Source organism: Biomphalaria glabrata, chromosome 17, assembly GCF_947242115.1.
Source record: "Biomphalaria glabrata chromosome 17, xgBioGlab47.1, whole genome shotgun sequence".
Classification (NCBI taxonomy): Eukaryota; Metazoa; Mollusca; class Gastropoda; family Planorbidae; genus Biomphalaria; species Biomphalaria glabrata.
This window is the reverse complement of record NC_074727.1, coordinates 16,681,096-16,705,013: the sequence shown is the minus strand read 5'-3', so window position 1 is coordinate 16,705,013 and position 23,918 is coordinate 16,681,096. Positions and strand designations below refer to the sequence as shown.

At 32.8% G+C, this 23,918-nt stretch overlaps 1 protein-coding gene across 5 annotated transcripts; it reads right to left on the bottom strand.

Moving 5' to 3' along the window:
• Window positions 1-1,367: 1,367 nt before the first annotated feature.
• On the bottom strand, window positions 1,368-23,420 carry LOC106050569 (gamma-tubulin complex component 5-like). 5 transcript variants are annotated; one of them, XM_056015633.1, is made up of 27 exons: window positions 22,739-22,819; window positions 21,586-21,849; window positions 20,356-20,472; window positions 19,812-19,918; window positions 18,927-19,038; window positions 18,680-18,776; window positions 17,593-17,663; window positions 16,923-17,035; window positions 16,102-16,281; window positions 15,296-15,376; window positions 14,376-14,469; window positions 13,577-13,802; window positions 12,769-12,983; window positions 12,382-12,497; window positions 11,237-11,532; window positions 9,629-9,744; window positions 8,325-8,440; window positions 7,951-8,110; window positions 6,997-7,059; window positions 6,770-6,861; window positions 5,783-5,864; window positions 5,509-5,586; window positions 4,891-4,933; window positions 4,156-4,304; window positions 2,377-2,591; window positions 1,807-1,907; window positions 1,368-1,552 (listed from the first exon to the last, which is right to left on the bottom strand). In XM_056015633.1, exons 3-27 carry the CDS (start codon window positions 20,422-20,424, stop codon window positions 1,491-1,493), a joined length of 3,054 nt encoding a protein of 1,017 aa, XP_055871608.1. In that variant the 5' UTR covers window positions 20,425-20,472; window positions 21,586-21,849; window positions 22,739-22,819; the 3' UTR covers window positions 1,368-1,490. The 5 variants fall into 5 exon arrangements, with proteins under 5 accessions (XP_055871608.1, XP_055871609.1, XP_055871610.1 ...); XM_056015634.1 differs by having other exon boundaries at window positions 21,586-21,843; window positions 22,739-22,762; XM_056015635.1 differs by lacking the exons at window positions 21,586-21,849; window positions 22,739-22,819 and adding an exon at window positions 23,273-23,420.
• Window positions 23,421-23,918: the final 498 nt, after the last annotated feature.

Sequence of the window (23,918 nt, the reverse complement as noted above, 5' to 3'; positions counted from 1 at the left end):
AGTTTATAGAGCAAAGAAAAAAAAAATTAACAGCCCAGAAAAATCATAAAATAAAGTATGAAAATAATTAAAGTAAAAAAAAAATCACAATAGATCTATATATGTATACAATTCAGAAACAGGAACTATACTTTTTTTGGCAATGGAAAAAAAAATCCAAATTTGAAATAATATTAGAAATAAAAACTTGTGGGTTAATGTACCAAAGAAAAGCAAGCCAACAAGAGATAACTCCGTAAAGAGTGGACAAGGAGCTTTTTGGACATGACCCTTTAGTAAGCAGAGAAAAAAAAGAGGTAAACATAAGCAACAAGCCATCAAAACCATTGTGATTTAACTTTGAACCTTGTTTACCAAAACACACACAAAAAAAAAGAATGACTTGATGCATTTATTAATTCACTTGAAATAAGAGAAAAAAATGCAGTCTAGAAACTAATAATAATGACAGTGTTATTGATTCCAAAGATTAAGGATGAGTGCAGTGCTTCACAAGACTACACAAATCCAGTTGCAACTTGTATATTTTTCCACATCACATTAAACGACTCCTGTATGGCCAATTAAGGGAAGGAAAGCGGACAAAGAAAATGCTTCAGGGACGCGCTCAGAGCTTCTCTGAAAGTGTTCATGTGAAAACTGGCGCACAAATTACTGAGGAAAAGACAACAGTGCTGGCAGAAGAAAAGCACCAGAGAAGAAGTGCAAGGCCAATGACACTAGCTCCAGCTAGTGCCCAGTGTGCAGCTGAACATTTCAGACTCACATAGGTCTCACTGGCCACAAGAGGAAGCACAAAATCCCAGTTCAAAGCCCTCAGTCCCCTGGGTGACAAAAGTGATCATCATCAAATCACGATGGACGAACTATATATATGCAGACAAAGCTGATGTCCAATTGAGGTCTATTTAAGTTCTCTTTACATCTTCTATGCCTGTCTTCAAGAGCACTTTTCTTTGGGCCTCAAGTTCCATTTTTCCTTCACTGGCAATGAAATTAGCTAGCAGCAGTTAGCCTCTGAAAGAGCTCTCACAAAGGCCACAGGACATGCATTTGAGAAATGACTAGTATGATAAAAATAGGTCAGAAGCTTAAGCTCCAGGAGTATCAAATAGAAATAAGCATAACAAGAAAAAGTGAAAGCATAATGTCATCTATGTTAACCAAAGCTAAATTACACAGCTAAACAAGCTGTGCAGTATAGGATCTCAAACTATTGTATTTTAGATCACACTTTGTGAACTATTGAACTGGAAAAAAGACTAGATCTATCTTAGTCACAAAACTTGAATTCTTTGTTAAAACTACTTATGATTAAACTAAACAACTTTAATTATTTAAGAACAAATATAACGACAACTCTAAAATAAAAGATATAGTTACAAGTTTTATTCAACATCTGCAAAGACAATGTAAGAAAATTGACATAAATTACTAATATTTATATGCTAATCATTTTTTCTTCCATAACAAAAGGAAGTACAAGATTCTCACACAATCAGTTTCTTCTCATCCTGTATTGAAGAGCTGAAAGCAAATGCAAGGGAAGCCACTGTGGAATAAAAAAAAAATTTGAGATTTGTAGGCAGATAAACACTATATGAAGAATGTAATTAACAGAATGTCTTTGAAACTCATTATAAAGTGCAATGTCATACATTTAGAAAGACCAAGCTTACAATGTGCAATGTCCTACATATATTTAGAAAGACCAATCTTACAATGTGGAAATGTCATACATATATTTAGAAAGACCAATCTTACAATATGCAATGTCATACATATATTTAGAAAGACCAATCTTACAATGTGGAAATGATCCTCTTTTGATGACATTGTTGAGGAACGAAGACAAGAAATGAATGCAACGGGACAGTTCCACTTCCATGTCTGTTAGGATCTTGTAACTAGAGAGAAGACAAAATGCAATAGTTTACACATCCTCACATAAACATCCATGGCTATGATTCACACAGCTCACAAAAGGAGCACTGTCTCATAACTTTGAAAAACAAAAAAGAAATTTCAACTCGTTAGCTTTCAGCTGTCCTTTTTTGTTCTTATAATTCTGAACTAGCTGGTATTCCCTTTTGAGGACGCCTGCCCCGCTTGCCAAACTTAAAAAAAAGAGATGCATTATTTAGTGTTTCCATTTTTCATTAAGTATTTGTATTGTTTAATAAGCTAACAGCTTAAATTTAAAAAAAAATTCTCTACCCAGCCATTCTTTTTTGTGTTGTTATGAGTTGAAAAAAAAACAGTGAAGAAAAACACAGAAGTTTATAAACAAAATGCTAGACAAAGCAATAGTTACCAAGAACCTCCTACCCAAACAAATATACCTAAAGTAAAGAAAAAAAGAACAGAAAAATGTACCTAATGAAGTCGACGCCTTGCTGCCACATGTGACAGAAGGTTAAGGACAGATTCAATACCTTCATGATGAAGGCTCTGAGGACTGCCAGCCTGGGGTGAAGTAGACATCTCTCGTGTATTACCTGGACATAGTTCCCATGAATCACCATGATTTGTTCTAGATCTGTGGCCTGCTCCAGCTGAGATTCAAACTCTAGCCCAGAACTATGAAGAATCTGTTAAAGAAAATAAAAAGTGGTCTAGTACTTAATTTAAAAAAAATGTTTTTACATGTTTCAGATGTTCCTTCAGAGTTGAAGATAATCTACTTCCTAGTTCAAACCTCCAACAGGACGTTAGGGGATGGTTGTGGGAAGGGTATGAACTAGGGGCCATCGAGACGACCGAATGACAGTCCAGCATGAGCAGGCAGGCAAACAATATAATTTTGTCTATTTGTTGATTTTATTTCATTTTCCTCTGTTGCTGTTTCATACTACTAATTATAACTTGGCATTCTATGCAATTTTACTTATTTAATTTTTGCTTAAGAACATAAAATAAGATTGTATTAATTAACATTCAACTTTATTGTCCAGAATTATTCATAATTAGGAAAATACTTTTAATGCACTAAATTTAACTTTTAAACAGATTTAATGTAATATGGTATTTAAATGGATAATATGGTATATTATGCTGTTTGTGAAGAAGTTGCATAAGAACAAAAATTAATTGCAGAAATTCTTTTTTAACTATATATATAAATAAATGAAAGGCTTTAACTACACATTTCCAATAATATGAATGTTAGTTTTTTATTTGTGAAATGAAATTTGAATTTCTATAACAAAATTAAAAATATATGTAACAAAATTCTAAAAGAGCTTCTATCACCATTGCAACCGAAATTTATGTAAAGAATTTTATTCCCATTTTTAAGAGGACTCCAAAGATAAACTTAAGAATAGAATGTTGGCTTGAACCTTTGAATCTACATAATGATTTTTTAAGTTAGTAAAAATGTTTTATTTTTTTTTAGGCAATCAAAGGGAAAAAACTCAATGTAAACAATTATAAATAAATTCAACATTTTATTATAACCATTTTACAATGGCAACTTAATATTATAGTACTACATTACATAAAAAGTAAAGAAAATTTATTTTACTGGGAAAAAAAAGCATTTAAAAAAAAGCAGTTAATAACTACAATAGTAACTACAATGGGGTGTCCGTCTGAGTAAACCGCACATATAATTTGAAGTATCTAAAATACCTTTGTTCACAGAACAGTGCCAGGGAAAGAGAAAGAGGCAGACAGAAAAAGTGAGAGGAAGACAACATAAAAGAATGGACAGGTCATTTAAAGAGAATCTATTTAAGGCAAAAGTTAAAAGGAATAGAGAAAGATGGTTGACAGATCATTTCTACACAGAATTTGGGGACAATTAACTTGTGTTACTTGACTTTTTAATAAAACACAAGTTGAATCACTTTTTTTGTCCTAAAAACTTTTTTTAAAGTTACCGTTCATTTTTTTTTATTTTGCAAGGATGCAATGATGAACTAAATTTTCAATACGCCCAGGCATACTTTTTTTCTGTATTTTGATGGCCCTAGTTACAAACAACTAAAGTAATAAATTGCAAAAAAAATATAAATATTCTGGTCAAGAAATAAAAGAACTAATTTAGTCACAAACAAATGAAAAAACAATGCAGTAAAATAATGAAATGGAGAGGTCCAGACACATAATAAGATACTGATTCATATAATCAACATAATAATCAAGACTTACCCTAGTCATAATATAGTCATGTAGACTGTTGATAAAATAGAGCAGCCTGAACCTAAACAGATAGCATTTATGGATTTTACATTCTCTTGATACTGGCTCCACATCATCATCTGGATTGAACTGGTTCTGTACCACCTGCTGGGAGACATCTGAAAGGAGACACAAAGGAAAGTTTAGTGATTTCTAGCACCAACAAAAATGAACAACTAGTCTATCAATTTGAAGTTTTAACTCTAACCAAAGTGTTGTTCTTATGAGGGAAAGGGTTGGGTGGCGTAAGCCACTTGAAAAATGGAGGGCCTCAAGATGGAAACCTCTCCCCTAAATGTTCTTTAAAGGAAAGTGCCAGAGCCTACTGAGGGTTAGCAGCCCTCTCTTTTGAACCTACAACCTAGAGCCAGTCAGTAAGTCAACTGGGAATCATGTTTCTTATGTGTTAGTGTGTAGGATTCCTCTTTTTTGAATAGTTTCTGCCTGAGGTCACTCAAAGGCTATTGTGGCCTTCAGTCGCAAAGCAACTATGGATCATCTCATGTAAATGAGATGAATGTCTGGGCATTAGCTGTGGTCAGAACAATGGCACCCACACATCAGTCCCCCCCCCCTCCATGCAGCTGAAGGAGCACTAAGTGCCAATAAAGTTTGGAGTCAGCGGCATCGCAGGCTCTGCCAGGGTGTAGCACTGAGTGCAAAGGCAACTAGAGCACTGACATAAACATTGTCTTTATGACTTACCTTCAAACCTCAGCTGATCTAAGGAAAACTTTACTCGTTTCATCTGTCAAACAAAAATCCTGTTTTTAAACACTAACATTTAAACAATAAAAATGATAATACAAATTGAGTTGAAGATGAGCAGATAGTAAAGTACCTTACATATTATGCTTTGTAACAGAACAGCAGATAACATTTAAAAAAATTGCCAGTAAGTATTCCTTTGGACTTAAGTGAAGCTTCATTGGTTTACATCATGAAATGATTTTATACACATTTATAATTTCTTGAGCATTGTAATTTTTTAAAGACACAATTCAAATAGGATAAAACAAGACTACAAAGAGAGATAGGTTTTCACATAAACTCAGCGGAAGCACCCAAATGTTGTGAGGGGATCAGCTCCTTTAATTAAGGGTATGAGATTTGTTTTGAGTTGTTTTTGTTTCATAAATCTACCTAAGAAAAATTTATATAGGTATATATTTTTAAAGAGAAAATCGCTTATAAATTATTTTTAAAAAAATGATTTAACTAAAAATTTGGTAAATTATTACTGGCTTTGAAATGAAATAGAGTGAATATGGACTTTTTGTTAAGATTTCTATGGGCTTAAAACTATCAATACTATAAGAATACCTGAAGTAAAAAATTGAAAATGTTATTGTAAACTTCTTGGCATTTTTCTGAGATGATAACATTAACAGGCCAGGGAACCTGAAAGAAGAAATAAAAGTTTGTGAAACAAAGACATTTTAAAGACAACTATTTTTTTCTTTCTATAAATAAATCAATTTGAAATTAAAAAGAAATAGTCATGTTATAACATTTATTTAATCAGAATGTAACAGAAATTATATTTTTTTATACTTGTTCTAAATGAGGAAGGTTTATGATCTGTTAAGTATCTCACATTGTATTTCAAGTTGATACAGTTTGTTAAAGAGATTGGACTGGAATCTGTTGTGTCTGTACTGATGATAGCAACTGACAGCCTGAAAGAGTAACAAATAGAACAATCAAATGAAGCCTGTAGAGACTATATCCATTGACAACTTGAGGTCACACGCTAACAAACACTTAAAATAGCTTTTTTTTCTCAGCTTGCAAACTTTTCATGGGTTAAGAGTGCGTGAGTGGGCACAGATCTCAAAAACGACTCTAATGATTTTCTTAGAAGTTTGACAGTTTACGTATTTCTTTGGGGAAAAAATGACTAGCCACACATGGAAAACTCTGGTTTAACAATTTTGATTTTTCACATTATAATCTTCTTTAAAATCAAATTTGGTCTGGAGGTCTAGATATTCTATATCTTGAACACATGTACATCAGGTATTCATTAAAGAGTTAAATAAATTAAGACATTGAGAAAACATTTTTGCACCCTTTTTTAAGTCTGGATCTATAGGCCTATCATTAGAATTGTATTTACTCTAATTATATTTATACATTCGCTTAACCCTTACCAGTCTTTTATATTTTTTGAGGAGTTGGCAGCCAGGTCTGAATTAAGTTCTAGCTGATTCATAGTATTTACAAGAAATTAGAAAATTCAAATAAAACAGACACCCTGTTAATCTTTATGTAATATTTTATTTATAACAATAAAAAATGTTCCAAACATGATGTTTAAACGTTTATTTTTTAACATTTAGTTGTGTATGGTACTTTTTGAAGCGTTCCCGAGGGTGCACTCCAAGGTGACGTAACAGACCAACTGAGAGTAAATAAAAAATTCTCTACCACTTACTGGAAAACTCCCACACAAACCAACTGGAAATTAAACACAAATACATACTTAATGTATCTTACCTTACCAGTTTTACATCATAATGAATTTTTTTAAAAAAGGTATTCACATTCACAATACTAGTAACTGTTTAAAAATAAAACTTACCTGGACACATCCTCTGGGTATCTATGTTCTACAGCATCGTGTAAAAACATATCAAGAATCTCAGCCTCACGCCACTCTTCTCTATGTTGCAGCTGATAAATAATTAGTTAAAATAATATATTACATTAGGCTATCCTTTTTTTTATTATCCATATACTGTAAAAAAAAAGAAAAAAGTAAAGTTTAAAAAAAGCCAACAGAATTTCTAACAAAAAAAGACTAAATACCTTATGAAACACAGAAGTATAGAAGTCATACATTACTTCCCCGGAAGACATCAAAAAGTACCTCTGGAAAAACATAATAGAACAAATTTGTTATAAAATTTATACCTAATCTGTCTGTCTGGGTGGAATCTTGTACACATTACTTCTCTCAGATTGAGCTGAAACTATGCACTATTCATAGTCAATGACAACACATGAATCAATAAAAAAAATTAATATATTAGTTAATCAATAAATTAGTAAAAATTAACTTTGTTTTATATAGAAAATGTATTCAGCTAAGAGAAGATATATTTAGTGTAGAGAATTAGAGTGTTTGCTAAGAAATTTGAAAGAAACAAGGTTTCTATTTTTATAAGTACTCGATAGTTCAGTGGTTAACATCTGCCTTCCGTTGCGGAGGCTCGAGATCTTAAGTTCGAATACAGACTCAAGCAACTTTTTAAAAACACAGCTTTTAAAAGGCAGCTTGGAAATTTTCTACCATATCCCCCCCCCCCCCAAACTTGTTAACAAAAGTGATTGGACCATATACCATAATCACAAAAGCTGCACTAAACATAAAAAAATTAATAAAAATATTTCCAATCACACAAATTTACTATTGTTAGTCTAAATTTGTCAAAAATTACTTACTTACATGATTAATTCAAAATAATTGATGCAATTTTACTCAATATAAGCTTTGTTTTTTTTTAAAGTATTTTTTTATATTTTATTTTTAATATGCATTTTTTTAAAACCAACTTTATTTCTGCTATTTTAATGAATGGAAAATGTGCAATGAGAAAATCTGCATGCCAATATACAGAAGTATGACAATTTGATTCAATTCTGGAAAAATAGAAATGTAATGCTGGCAATCAAACAACTGCATCATGGGATGGGGAGACAGGGAGAAGGGTCAGAAGGCTTAACCCATCAAGTATATATCCCATGATCAACAGCACTTACCTGTATAGCATGGATGCAGTCCATGAGATTATAGTCCACCTTGAAAATGTGCACCAGCTTGGAGCAGACAGTTTTATAACGAGCTTGTATGACAGGACATAGGCAGTTCTCTAGTAGTTTTGACACTGGGGTGAAGTCAAACAAGGAACTCTCAAAGTGTCTTTCAAAAAAAAAAAGAAAATGGCATGGATCAAGCTACAGCCTAATAAGGCTTTCCATTAATGGTCTTTGCTGGGGGGAAAAAAACATTACAGTGGTACCAAGTTTGAACCAAACCAGCTTCCGTTTCCAGCCGTCCTTCCGGAGGTATGGTCTAGGACAAAATAATTCTTAATTCTGAAGGCACATCTGAAACTTATAAAACATAAACTTACTTTTCCTTTGGTTTCCTCCCTTTGTTATCAGTCTTGCAGAACAAAGAATCAAAATACATGTCCAACAAAGGGTCATGTTGACCTGTCTTTTTAAGCAAGCTCTTTGTCCCGTCTCTCTAAACAAAACAAAGTGTGTTACAAGTTCATCCCCATGAACAGTTGAATCAGTCTAACAATCAATTACATTCATCCTCATGAACAGTTGAATCAGTCTAACAATCAATTACATTCATCCTTATGAACAGTTGAATCAGTCTAACAATCAATTACATTCATCCTCATGAACAGTTGAATCAGTCTAACAATCAATTACATTCATCCTCATGAACAGTTGAATCAGTCTAACAATCAATTACATTCATCCTCATGAACAGTTGAATCAAAAAGTCTAAAAATCAATTACATTCATCCTCATGAACAGTTGAATCAGTCTAACTATCAATTACATTCATCCTTATGAACAGTTGAATCAGTCTAACAATCAATTACATTCATCCTCATGAACAGTTGAATCAGTCTAACAATCAATTACATTCATCCTCATGAACAGTTGAATCAGTCTAACAATCAATTACATTCATCCTCATGAACAGTTGAATCAGTCTAACAATCAATTACATTCATCCTCATGAACAGTTGAATCAGTCTAACAATCAATTACATTCATCCTCATGAACAGTTGAATCAGTCTAACAATCAATTACATTCATCCTCATGAACAGTTGAATCAAAAAGTCTAAAAATCAATTACATTCATCCTCATGAACAGTTGAATCAGTCTAACTATCAATTACATTCATCCTTATGAACAGTTGAATCAGTCTAACAATCAATTACATTCATCCTTATGAACAGTTGAATCAGTCTAACAATCAATTACATTCATCCTCATGAACAGTTGAATCAAAAAGTCTAAAAATCAATCCTCACTAACAGTTTAATTAAGTCTAACAATCAATTAAATTAATCATCATTAACAGTTTAATTAAACAGTCTAACAGTCAATTAAGTTCATACTCCTTAACAATTGGATCAAACAGTTTAAAATCCTAATGTTGAACTTACTTAAGATGCATACACAAAGAACTTGAAAGAACAATGCATTACTTAAAAGGTTAGACACAAAGTTCTTTGCCCAGTGGTCCTCCCACAGTTCCTAACTGAATTTTGAATTTGTTTTGTTTTTTTTAAAGGACCATTACATTTTTTTTTGTTTTATTTTATCTTCTCCTTAAAATTAAAAAAAAAAAGGACTTTTCAACAAAAATAAAAGGCTATTTGGTAACAGAATGAAAAGAAATTACTCGACTCTGAACTTTGGACTTCGTTTCTTCTTGCTGGTGAAATTCTGTTGGTGAAATGTGAAGTTTTGATTTCAGGTCATTTAAAAATAGATCAAACAGAGATGGTGGAAGATGACCTGGAAATAAAATACAGATTGTTTGAATGAAAGCATTATAATTTCAATAATAGTACATAAATGCTCTTTCTCGAAAAACTAATAGAAATACATATAGATACAAATTGTTAGCAATCTTCATCTGACTTAAACCTGGTTGGAATGTTTTGTCCACATAGCAGTTTCTCTACCTCCACCCAGCTGATCTGTCCAAAGGAGTGACAACAGCTGATGTAATTTAAGTGGCACCTCAGGTTCTGGCCAGGGTGTAGCACTGTGTGCTGAAGGCTGTCTTAGGGTCACTGGGCTCCTGAATTTTCCTCAGTGTTGACTCCTGAAGCCTTTCTTATGTTTGATTATATTTTAGATTTAAGTTTTTCCTTTTCCTAGGTAGCCAGCCAGCCGGCCCCACCTGCCCAAAGTTTACTGGTTTAGGCACCAGTTGCTTGGTTTGCCACTTCTCCTGTCAAAGATAGCAATTCTACTGGACTCAATATCTGAGCCTTAAGTGATGGCCAGATGTTAAACTGATTTTTAGAGGCTATTTTAATGCACACACCATTGAAAGCATTTTATAGGTAGTGGAGTGCTTACATCTATTACCACTTCTGACTTAAAGACTATGAGCAAAATTCATATTTTAGATCAACAGTGATAAAATCTCACAGAATTATATTTGTTTTTATATAATGCAGAGCACAATGTAACATTTGCCCACAGGGTTATACTACTAAGGAAAGGAAAAGGAATAAAGAAATATTTTTGAGAATTTTAATAGCTTTGAATAGGAAAGAATATTAATTTATTAATTTATAATAGTATGAAATTACATGTTAAATTAGTTTTTGGTAGAAATGTGTGAGAAAAACTAACTAGAAATAAAAAAATAGAGACATTAATCCCACTTGCAAAGGAGGGGGGGGGAATGGCTGAGTGGTTATGAGTTTAGCTTTCAAACTTGGGTCCTAGGTTAAATGACAGCGAAGACTGGGATTTTTAATTCTGAGATTTTTAGGGCACCACCGAGTCTATCCAACTCTAATGGGGAAGAAGAGAAAACTGTGCCTCATATTCTTTTTGACTGCCCCCAGACTTTCTGATCTCCATCTTGACAGTTCTAGAAAACCAAAAATTCTCAACCTGTATGGCGACATGTATGCACTACGCAAATAAGCAGGGTTTCTGTCCAGGGCTTTTGCAAGAGAGGATTTGAGTATCTCAAGCCCTCACTCAAATGGAGTTTGATGATGATGAATGGGTACCTGACTTTAGTTGGGGAAGTAAAAGCAGTGCTGGCCACATGACACCCTGCTCATTAACCGTTGGCCAAAGAAACAGATGACCTTAGCATCATCTGCTCTGTAGATCGCAGTATCTAAAAGGGAAACTTTATTTTTTCACTTTACTAATCCCATTTGCTAAAAAACATTTTTAGATTATTCCTAGTAAATATTTACTAATTACAGAAAGATCTAAATTAAAGCTTATTTTAAAAATGTCCATTGAAACTTACTCAAATGATCACAGACTTCATGAACTTCATTCATCCTGCCCAAATTCTCAAGCATCTCCATGGATTTGCCTATCAAGATGGTGTCAGCCAGTATAGACTTCAGCAGGTCTGGTCCTCGGGAGACAATAGATTCAATAGAGTCATTAAGATGGGAACTAGTTATGTCTGATGAGCTGGGCAAGTTGACTGCTTTCTGACTTAATTCAGACTTGCTGGTCTCATTTGGAGGATGGATCTGGTTTGATATAAATGCCCTCTCCCAGAAGGTCTCATCTAACGATGTCACTTCTTTATTTCTGAAATTCATTAAAAAGATCAATGCACAAACTTACATCAAATTCATAAACAGTTTTGTGTGATGCTTCCTTTATATTAGCACTAAAATGTCAAGTCAAACTTATAATGACTCAAAGACAAACTTTTTAGCATGAGAGTAGTGATAAGACTTTTGTGGGAGGATCACATTGAAACTTTGACTAAGAAAATCGCAAAGCAGCTATTTTAAACTACGAAAGAAAATTTTGGCTAATTTTCCTGTGCAACAATGCAAAATCTGCTAACATATGCAATAACTTGATGACAAAATTATGTGCCATCTAAACTGTTGCACTTCTTGGACAGTTTTATAAAAAGAGCATAAAAAATTACACACCCACTGCTACTATATTTAAATGAACTTTTTAAAAAATAAGTTTGTCAGCAAAGATCTTACGACAACCACCACCTACTCCATTATATCTTTTAATTTTAATTGGGTGGCTGTCTGGTCATGCGGTATGCGCGCTGGACTGTTGTTCGGACTTGTGGATGGTCACTGGCCGCTGCCTTCCCACATCATCCTGTGAGAGGTTTGGACTAGGAAGTAAATTAAATTAAGCCAATTCTTATTTGGTCAGACTATATCAGCGCTACTCTTCACAAAAGACGTTGAAAAAGACATCTGTGTAGTCACAGAACTTCTCTGTATGTATCTCTATATGTGGAATGTTGTTGTTTTTGTTTGTTGTATTTGAGAAGAGTCTTTCTAATCCCAACACATTTCCCATAAGCATCCATAGAACAGTCTTAGTCTTTCACTCACACTTTAAACATTGAGTCATGATCTAAGCTGCAAGATAAAATGACACATCATAGAATGAGCTAACCTTCTAACCACAAACTCTTCGCCTGGATCACTCAGCAGACCATAGTTAATCCACTTACTGATGATATCAAAGAGAGGAAAACTTGTAGCTACCAACATCTCAAGGACAAAATTGGTCTGTCAAAGAAAGAACACAGCAATGAACATAGAATGTGAATGTTTTAAAACTGAATGCTTATAGCAGGGTTCAGAACAAGGAGATAAACAAAAAAGCAATGCAGTGCAAAAAAATGTTTAACATCAAAGACAACTCTCACGGTGTAATACTGATCATGTAAAGAGCTACACTATTAATGCAGATGTCATCCTCTATGTCTACCAAAATAAAGGTTATTTTCTACTTTTCTTACAAAAATTGGGCTTAGAGACAATGCTAGTGACTACTTACCTTCTTAGAGGTATCTACAGCAGAGATGAGGCTACTTTCTATCAAGAGCTGGTACAAGATATCAAGAAGATATGAGGCCTTGTAACAATTGTTCTCACTTCCTACCAGACTGCTCTGGCTGCAAATACCTTCAACATAAACTTCATGCACAACTTGGACTTTGTCCAACCAAGGCTTGAGATCATTTGACAACTTCAGTAAAGAAATCAAACTTTCTGATAAAGAGACACAAACAAATTTGTAGAGGCTATATTAGTACAAAAAAAAAAAGTGGGTTGGCACTTTTTAAGTTTATGAGGAAGAGTTTCCTGTTTCTTAAGTTCGTATCATATTTATAAACCAAGCAAATATAATTCAATTCTATTTCTTTTGACACCAGTACACATTTTCCTGTAGCATAAGTGATTATTGATTAACTCAGAAACTCAGTTTAAAATAAAATTTCAACTCATCAAATCCATACCATGATAAACATAAACAAGCAGATACATGTGCTGGGCTACAGTTGAAACCCCTCTAGTATTGAGTATGCACAAACACTTCATAGGCCCATCAGTTGTAGCCTTCTCATCTGCCTGCCCACTCCCTGAACACTCACAGTATACATACTACTTTTAAATGAGATGCACCTGCTCTACACATTATTTTTTTTTACACTCAAATAAATTATAGAAGTACTGATAAATAATTTATAGAAGCTTTACTCTTCCTGTGGAACATACATAATATGTTCATCCTATATATTATAACTCTCTGGTATTATCTTCATGAGCACTAAAACATAAAATATTTTAATTAAGACACTAACCTTGTCTGATAACGCTTTCCTCTATTTTGACCAACTCTTGGAAGAAGTCTGTCAGGAACTGAAACACCCAGCTGGCAAAAGCCTGGTAAGTCTGGGGCACAGAGCATGGCACACCACTCTTAAGCCCACTGCAGACCTGACTGTGAACCTCATCTACAAAGGACCGCAAGGTGTACACCTGCCCTGCAGTGGACATGAGAGGTCTGAGAGAATTCTCCAAGCACTCCTAGAAATGGAGATTGGACATAAGAATGTGAGATAAAAAATATTTTCATTTGCCAGATTGGAACCTCATTAGGTCAATCTTGTATTATTGTCATTACACTTCTCTATTTACAAAGGCGCAAATTTGAAATTAATGTTTTAACTACTTTTAAGTTAATCAACTCTGTGATAGCCCTTTAACTGCATCATATCTAAACAGACGCAGACGGCAAAAAGAAAATCTTAATCGACCACCGGCTGACAATGGTTATGCTTGCCCTGGGGGTGGCAAAATATGTAGGTCACATTTTGGGCTGCGTAGCCATAGAAAATACTGCATTTCTCATAAATCTTCAGACTTGAAGACAAGCCTTATTATTATTATTATTATCTACATATAATTAAGTTAAAAGTGAATTTCCTTCAGATCTAAGGAGCACAATGTGAGATGTGTATTACAAGGCCAGGTCATTGATTACAGTCATAGTTATTATTAGGAACTAAGGGTTATTATTGAAATCTATGTCGAAATTTCTTGCACTCAAAAGGCTAAGAAAAAAGGGTAAAAAAAAAAAAAACAGAGATAAACACTCACAGTTGTCAAGTGGGTCATATAAACATTTGAATTTAATGTGAACTTTCCACCGCTGAATGGTAATATGAACAACTGTACATCACCATTTAACATCCTGTAAATAAATTTTTAAAAAATTTTAATAAATTTTATTTAAAAAAATAAAAAGTTTGTTTAGTCGTATTCACAGATATTACAATAGCTTTAAAAAATCAAACCTAAATTAATGACCTTCGATGTAGCTAATTATCTTAATTTTGAATAACAACCTGCTTTTTATTTTGTTTTAAAAATAGTTTCTATGTTTGTGCATACTATATGCATACTTGCTAATGAAAATATTTTTAAAATGGTTAAACAGTAAAATTGGTATTTACAGTTCATTAAGTACAAGAACAAGCTAACATTTTGTTTTTAAAATGTTTTATATGTATTTGCATTTAATAGATGTTGGCCTCCTTTATTCCTAACGACTATGGGTAGAACACTTTTTCACGTGACTCTGAAGCCCTATTTTGGAGAGATGTTTCTGTCCACATATACTGCAGGTTAAGATAGCTTTCAACTTGGTGGATGAGGAGCTAGACATTTTTTATTTGGCAAGCTTTTCTTCCAGAGCTGAGGCTCATGTTTTTTCGCTGTTCATAACTTTCTTGTTCACCATCTCTTGTAAAGATTTTACAGTAAATGCGTCTTTTCACAGTGAGAGCTTAGGTGTCAATATAATTATAGATAAAAATTTAGCTTTGAAAATACTATTAACACCTTTCAATTTCATTTACAGCTGTCTGGTCATGTGATGTATGCTATGGACTGCCCGCCACCATCTTCCAGTACCATGATGTAGATTTGGGCTATGTTGTAATACCTTCAAATCTAAAGGAACATTCAAAACATGTGAAACAAAAGAATTGATAACAAGTGTATTCTCAGTAACTTACCAAAGTACTTCTCTTATCACCTGTTGCTCTGTGACAAGACAGTTTGGTGTGTGAAGACATTGACCGGCCCTGTAGTCATGCCTGAAAACAGCCCATAGTATCAATTAGTCACATAAACTTACATGGTTGATAGTAAAGTAAGGCTTTTCAAGCAGATAATTTCAGCCCCACTGGCCCTTATTCAATTGGAGTCTGACCATGAGATTAAACTAGACTAATAACAAATAAGCTAGTACAATTTTGATCATAAATATACTGTTAGAATCGTTTTTCATTTTTGGGTCAACATAATTCCACATGTTCCAGAAGTAAACAACTATTAAGTAGATAACTATTCAGAAATAATTATCAACATGCCAAAACATTTAGACACCTGGCTCATATGAAATAATAAATAGATAATAGATATAACATAAATGTTTTACTTTTGCTTTAAATATGTTGTTTATTTTCATTTAAAGTATTTTTTTTTTTGGAAAAGCAGAAATAAAAAAGGAAGTATTTTGTGATAAAACATAATTCAATTTGAAAATAACTAAATAAAAAATCAGAATATAATATTAAGATGTCAAGTTATTGTCACTATGACTATGCAGCAATACTAGTACTAAACTTGACAATATACCAGTAAACAAACAGATGTAACATTTTATCTTTTAAACAAATTTTTACATTTGAATTAGAAATATTTAAAAATTTAAGCCTTATTTATTTTTTACATAAATGAGAGCCAGTGAGGACTACATATTTTTAAAATCATTTACAGCAATCTTATCTCACACATTTTACATATACATTGTGCATACCACTGTTTGTAGAGTTGGCAGGACTTGTGGTCTCCAGATACTTCCTCCTCTAGGGCATGACCTCTCCAGTACTGCACCACCACAGCTTTCTCTATCTGTGAGTACAGCAGGCCAGCATCACCACTGTGGTCTATATCAAAGGAAATGTGTTGAGATCCTGGCTGCTGCTTCTGATCTCTCCTTGAGGAACACAATACTAAATCCTTAAATCTTTCATTAAAATAAACATTTCAAATACAATAAAAATAAATGAGATGTTCAAAGTTCCCTTTCAGACTTTGTGATCTATAGGGCAGATGATGTAAAGGTCATCTGTTTCTATGACCTAGGGTTAATGAGGGTGTCATGTGGCCAGCACAACCACAAAACGGCTTTACTTTTCCCCAACTAATGTACTCTTTAGAGTTTCAGAGGCAGCCAAAAATCCAGAATTTAAAAATCCCAGTCATAACCAGGATTCGAACCCGGTACCCTGGTTCGAAAGCCAAATGCTTTACCGCTCAGCTATGGCGCCTCTAAAATGTTCAAAGACAACCTAGAAATTTAGTAATAATTTATATTTCCTTTGAGACCCAACAGGTCATGGATTTGTAACTTAGCAGGATCTATTGCTTTTCTAACTCCAATGTCAACTGCTCAATTAAGGCTGAATGGGTCAGTGAATGAGAATCATAAATCATCCTAAATTTTAAAAATCCTAACATTCTCCTGGATTTGAACTCAAAACACTTGGTTCAGCAGCTAAGAAATCTCTCTTTGTCTCACAATGATTCATTCGACATAATTAATTTTGCAGAATTTGTTTTTCTTTTTTAAATTACCTAACATGTTCTGCAGAAGAACTCAGGTCCCCACCTTCTGAAGGAGCATGAACATTTGAAGTGGACTCATCATCTGATTCTTCAAAGTCTTCTTCATCATCACTACTGCCAGACTGAACAAGTATTTATTTTATATTATATAGCTTTATTGTTTAATAATAATAATAAATGTGTTTATATGATGCTTACTGTAAGGTCAAGAATATTTTTAAAACAAATGTACGAGGCTAATATTATTTACATGTTTAGGATCTCTTAAAGTTTGTATCTAAATAAAGATACATAAAAAAGGGGATAAAGGTGTTACTTCATGTAGAAATAATGTTTGCTTATTTATTTAAGTATGTACTGAAGAATGTTGATTGTCTAAGAAACTAGTTACAGAAAAATGTGTTTCCAAATTACTTTACTAGAAAAATACTGCATTGATATAAATATTTACCTGAACAAAATGATGAAAGTAAATGTAACAATTATGTCAAACATTAAGAAATGTAGGGACTCAGGAGTGAGTATTTATGAATAATTAGAGAATGTGAAAAAAGTATTCAGTTATTACATATTAAACCAAAAAATTTCATGTATAGTTTCCAACAAACATTTTCCACCATCGTCTGTTTAATCAACACATTTGAAGACATGTTTAAAAATTAAATAGATAAAAACTTACTGCATAAGACACGAAATTAAGATCTACATCACTGAGGAGATACCTTGTCCAGTCAAATTGATCTAAACTTTCTGAGGATTTAATGTTTAATAACAAAATAATGAAGTTTAAAACATTTGGCAATGTTTTGCTTTTTAATAAATTGGCCTTTGCCCTGGTGATAAAACACTGACATAGCACTTCATTATCTAAAACTCTTTTTACAAAAAGAGCAAGAAAAGCATGAGGGTGATATTAAACAACAATAGCGCTTTTTGTTGTTGTTTTTTTAGAGATGCACATATGTCACTAGTGACTTAGTATAGTAGAAACAGTTAATATAAAAAGAATAAATTTAATAAGTCATATGAAACTTTCATTTTTGGTTATTAGGAAGTATGAACTAGTACACAATCCTATTTTCCTCCATAAAAAGGTGTATTTAAATTGGGTTCCTTGCAATCACAACTGTTGCAAGACCAATGAAAATAATGCACAAATACATGCTTGTCAACTGCCAAAAAATGGCCTTAACATTTCAGGATTTTTTTTTACATATGTACTGTTCATTTTACATGCTTTGGATGTTTTTTAAGGATGGAAGGGGTTGCAGAGACCAGGTTTTGAACCAGGGTTCTATCGAGACAACAGTCCAGAGAAATTACCAATAAACCATCTATAAAGAGTGAGAGATTGACAAATCAAATTGAATATCACACTCAGTAGTAGCAGTTCTTTATGAACAACTATTAAAAAATGCAAATAGCCTAGTAAATATTTTTTTTAATGTCTATAAATATGTGCATATAATTTAAGACAAAAAACTGTTAATTTTTAGTAAACCATAAGAAGCTGTTGCACTTAAAAACACATATAAATTTTTGTTGCTGTTATTTTGACAAATAACTACATTTTATTTTCAAGTCATTTCAAGTATGTTTGTTTGAAAAAAAAAAGGATATTTAATTTTAACTGTTTTCAGAAGACCAAAAGTAAGAAGTAGCATGCATTTTTAGCATACTGCAGAATATGGTATAATCAATCTGATGAACAAACTAAAAATTAATAATGGCTTTCCCCATTGGGAGGCACTAAAAAAGAAACATACCTTTCTCAAGGGTTTTCTTTTTTCTAACATAATCTGTCTGAAGAGGGCAGTTGGATAATTTCAACAGCAGTGTTAACATAGCATAGTGGACATCACTCTACATTAAAAGAAAATAAATGAAACTATAACAAATATAAAATCAGTATTAATCATAAAAATCAGGATTAATCAAGAAACTTCATTGAGTAATTTATTTTTAATTTATCAATAAGAATCTATTTTTTCATTTCACATTTGATACACCAACCTTGCCAGTGTCTTTACCACCTAGACCTGGAGATTCTAAAAATGAGTTTGTCAATTCTTTAAAGTCATCTGCCTTCTGTTTTTCTGAATGGATTTCAAATTTTTCAACAAGTCTGTATAATATAAAATAGTAAAATTTAAAAAAATAGTATATGTAACTCTTTCAGACCTAACAATTTATGGAAGGAGATGAGGTAAAGCTCATCTGTATCTATGGTTGATGGTAAATGTGTCATGTGAAGCAACCCCATGTCTGTCAGGTACGCATCCTAAAAAATCCCAAGTTCAAAATTCCAGTATTCACCAGGATTTGAACTCATGACATCTTGGTTTGGAAGCCTAGGGCTTTACCATTCGGCAAACCATGCCCCTAAATATAAAGTAGTAGTAATTTTTAAAAGAATAAAACAGAATATATTTGTCAACTAACACACAAAAATAAGGAGTTTGGTTCCATGTTACAAAACCTCCCAAATAGTAGTACTCAGAGAAATGTAAACCCATAGTGGCTCAACTAATTATAATTATAAAGACCACACACAAGCAAACACAATTTTTAGTAGTAAATGTATTGTAGCTCATAAAATTCTTTTTTTTTTAATTGAAATTTGTTTATTGAGTTGTCAGTGCTACAAGCATAAAAGAGAATTATACAACAACAAAAAGGGCATAATGAAGATCAAGTAGGCAGACAACAGATATACAAATGTAAAATTGTGATGGAAAGAAGAGAAGTTGTTTTTTTCTGGCATCAAAAAGTGTCTTATGGCTGGCTCAATGCTTGTCCAAGATCACAAAAATGAGTTATAAATGTTGTGGCATGAAATAAAATAGTTTCCAAGTTTTTATATTATACTAAATATTTTCATAGAAAGTAACTGATTACCCATCAATCTCTCTATGTATCTTATGGCTATCTGGATCAAGGTATCTGTGGTATTTAAAATTAGAATCAGCAAATGACTTGCATAACTGAAAGTTGACATCTGTCTCCTATTGTTTAAGAAAAAAAAAGAGAAAATTGTAAAATTTAAATTTATATTTCATATCAATACATATGTAGCAAGTAATAAAGTTCTAAAGTTTCACTTGATTTTGTGATGCTCAACTAGGGGGCAAAGCTGTTAAACACTCATCCATCATGCAACACAAAATAGGCACCCTAGTAAAAGCTATTCCAAAAGACAAGATTGAATATGAAATAATTCTAAGAATGTTTCTTAATGATAAAAAGAATGTGGAACTTCAATGCATAATAAGTCTTTGGGTCAATGAAAATGTATCATATTGCTAAAAAAATAAATTTAAAGATATATATATATATATATATCAATCAATATGGCAAAAAACTAGAATGATTCAAGATCTCATTCATTATCATGTAAATCCTTGGTTTCCAAATCAATTAAGATACAAAGTCAACTGTTTACCTCAAAGCCTGTTATCTTTTTGATGAGAGCAACAGTGTCTTGTTCTATACTTTCTTTCAACTTGTTCATTTTCAGTTTTTTGACTTAATACAGCATTACTCAGATAGGATATATCAGCTAGAAAAAAAAAGATAAAAATAATTTTGTAATATTTAATAACAGAATACATCTCTAGTCTAGATTTAGTAGTCTAGGATCTAGATGTAGTAGAATAAGTGGATCATTCAGCTAGAAAAAAAAAGATAAAAATAATTTTGTAATATTTAATAACAGAATACATCTCTAGTCTAGATTTAGTAGTCTAGGATCTAGATGTAGTAGAATAAGTGGATCATCTTCATCATGATCAGCATGAACTACAAGATGTACAGATCTAGTAACACTAAAGACTAGTAGTTTAAGTATAGACATACAAGTCATAGATCTATTCATAGACAAAAGATATATAAATAAAAAAGTATTACAAATTTACATATAAATTATAATAAATAATTATAAACATATTTCTATAGTATTAGACATTAGTATATAATATATAAAATATTGTAATAACTTAAGTGAGGCAACTCAACGAGGCACATAGACATTTATTTACACGGAGACATGACAAACACAAAGGGGCATCTGACTTGAGTACAGCATCTCCATATTGGCTCTAGACTAGAGCGGAAATCGTTTGTCTCCTAATGTCAACATCCGACTTGTTTAGTCACAGATAGTGCGCACCTTCTTTCTGCACTATCTTGGATGGCGGTGCGCATGGCAAAGTCATAACAATATTATAGATCTACACATCTACACAGTCACTGACTACAGTGAAAAAGCTACATAAACCACAGTTTGAGAATAACTGATCTATATAGATCTATATACTCTCTAGTGAACGCTAGAGTCTAAGACTTAGAATGACTAGAGATTCTATTATTCAAGAACTATAATAATCTAGATCTATCTATAATCCAAATCCCTCCTAAGTCCTAAGCCTAAGCATGCCAAGGTTAAGTCAGCCTTAGGCAGGCTTAGGGTCTTAGTCATATTGATCAATAATGTCATAGTAAATGGTAACTTAAGTAACTTATAAATTAACTTAATAATCTAGATTGACTAGATCTAGTTCTAATAAATCTAGTTACTCTAGTCTAAAGTTGTACCTGTAAAGTTAGTAGATTATATTTCAAATTCTAGATAGTCTACCTACATCTATTAGATTAGTAAAAAAGTAAAATTCACCTTTCAGATCTAGTGGTCTATAGTCTATAGAAGGGCAGTTGATGTAAAGGTCATCTGTTTCTGTGGCCTGCAGTTAACAAGGGTGTCATGGCCAACACAACGACCAACGGCCTTTACTTTTCCCAAACTAATGTCAGGTACCCAATAGAGCTGAGTGGACTCACGCCCAAAGATCCCGAAATTAAAAATCACAGTTCAGTCTTCACCAGGATTCGAACCAGGGACTTCTTCTTAACCACTCAGCCACCGCGCCTCTGACTACATCTATTATGATCTAGATTATTCTACATCTATATGATCTAGGTCTAGAACTATCTATATATATTGAGATTATTCTTAGTTCTAGACTCAACCTTGAGTATTTTCTCAAGATTCTAGATCTTGAATTTCTAAATAGTAGATTCTAGAGACTAGAGTAGACGTCTAGAGTAGATGACAGGGTCTATATTTTAGATTGATTCTATTTTTGATCATGATAGTCTAGATTCTAAATTCTAGATCTACACTTGTAGTATTGCAGAATATTGTAGATTTATTCTAGGTCTACTCTGCTAGATTCTATAGGTAGAATCTAGCGAATCTAGACAATGCACAGTTCTGCACAGTGACTGTGACAGTGATGGTCACTGTGACTGACTAAGACGTCTAAGTCTTAACTACTTACTAACTTACTAGTCACTGTCAGTGACTGTCACTAGTCTCGCTAGTTAGTAGATCTAGATCTATTCTATTTACTGACTAGTGAATCACTGAGTAGTGACACTATTGACTCTAAGTGAGTCTTGTGTAGTCCACTGGCTAGACTGCCTAGACGACTAGTCAACTTATTATGATGTTAATAATGAATTAATTTATTAATGAATCATGAATGAAATATAAAAAATAATCATTGATGACTTAGAATTACTTAGATCTATCATTTTCTTATCGTATCGTGAATCGTGATCTAATGATGATGATCTATTGACTATTCTAGACTAAAAAATAAGTCATTTTCATTTTCTAAGTTTATTCTCTAGAAATAGAATTCAAGATCTAGAATCTAGAGTTCTAGAGTCTAGATTATCTAGCCAGTGATTTTAGTCTAATGTGTCGTTGATTTTTTTAAGTTTACAATCTAGACTACATCTAGATCTAGATTTGGTGAAATTACAGGGAGGCCCAATAGATCAAGGGTGCCTAACATAATGCACACAGTTAAGTACAAACATTATTTTATTGGTTATTGTTTTGAAAACAACAAATGGTTGTTAAATAATCTCTTGCACTAAAGAGCAGTATTCTGTTTTATCTTATTTCGTACCCAGAAAGTGGGTATTAAAAAAAAAAAAATTGTCTCCATGTTTTAAAAAAAAATAATTGTAAACCGTCTTTTCTTTGTGCTCAAAATATATAGATCTAGATCTATATACACAGACCAACAAATTCAACTTTGATACAACTCCGACTTAATGCGTGCTCCTTAGAACAATCGAACAAGCGCTTTATAGCCTACTACTTAGATATAAGCTTTATAAATAGGCCAACTTTTTGTACATGTAGGCCTATATTATATTGTACATCAGTAGGCATGATTTTCCAATCTTTTGACCCAATTGTGCCTACTCAATATTTTGTAAACAAACTTAGGCTTATATCTTTACTAAACTGAGGGATTATATAACACACAGTCATAGGCCATACTCACTGCATGTCAGCACCTTAATGGGTATACGCTGGCAGGACTACCTCACAAATAAGTTAACCATGTTCTGCAGGAAGCAGGTGTTGATAGTAGGCCTACACGAGTATATAGCGCTACTTGGATGGCTGCTTGCTCGTGCAGTATGCGTGCTGGACTGTCGTTCCGTCGTCTCGAGTTCATACCCTGTCAGCTGCTATCTCCCGTCGTCCTGCGGAAGGTTTTGGACCATAGGAAGTAGATTATCTTCAACTCTGTAGGAACATCCGAAACTTATTTTTTACAATTCAAGTCACTCCTTCACGGAGGGTGGGCGAACGCTGATCTCAAAAAAGGCTCTAACGATTTTCCTAGAAATTCAACAGTTGTTGTATATCACTGAGAAAATAATTACTAGCATGTTGGTCACACGGGAGCAGGGATCATTTATAAGCTTTATTTTTACATCAAGGACTAGTTTTGATATTTAAGTTGATACATTAATGTCTTGATCTATGATGCATTTTGGAAAAACTATTGTTCTCTAGGTAGTTTTCATTTAAAATACCAACACATTTAGATATTTTTCGTATTATATTCAAATCTTCATCGTCGTAATTTTGCTGTAAGTACTTTCAAAGTTCTTAAAACTTTCACAAAGTTATGAAAAATA

What these genes read in the sequence shown, in the direction of transcription:
- LOC106050569 (XM_056015635.1), bottom strand. Translation starts at nt 20,424, where the DNA reads ATGAACAAGTTGAAAGAAAGTATAGAACAAGACACTGTTGCTCTCATC. An exon ending in GGAAAGCGTTATCAGACAAG is followed by an intron (nt 12,984 to 13,576) that starts GTTAGTGTCTTA and finishes TCTCTTTATCAG; the next exon opens with AAAGTTTGATTTCTTTACTG. An exon ending in TTTTCAATTTTTTACTTCAG is followed by an intron (nt 4,934 to 5,508) that starts GTATTCTTATAG and finishes TTTGTTTGACAG; the next exon opens with ATGAAACGAGTAAAGTTTTC.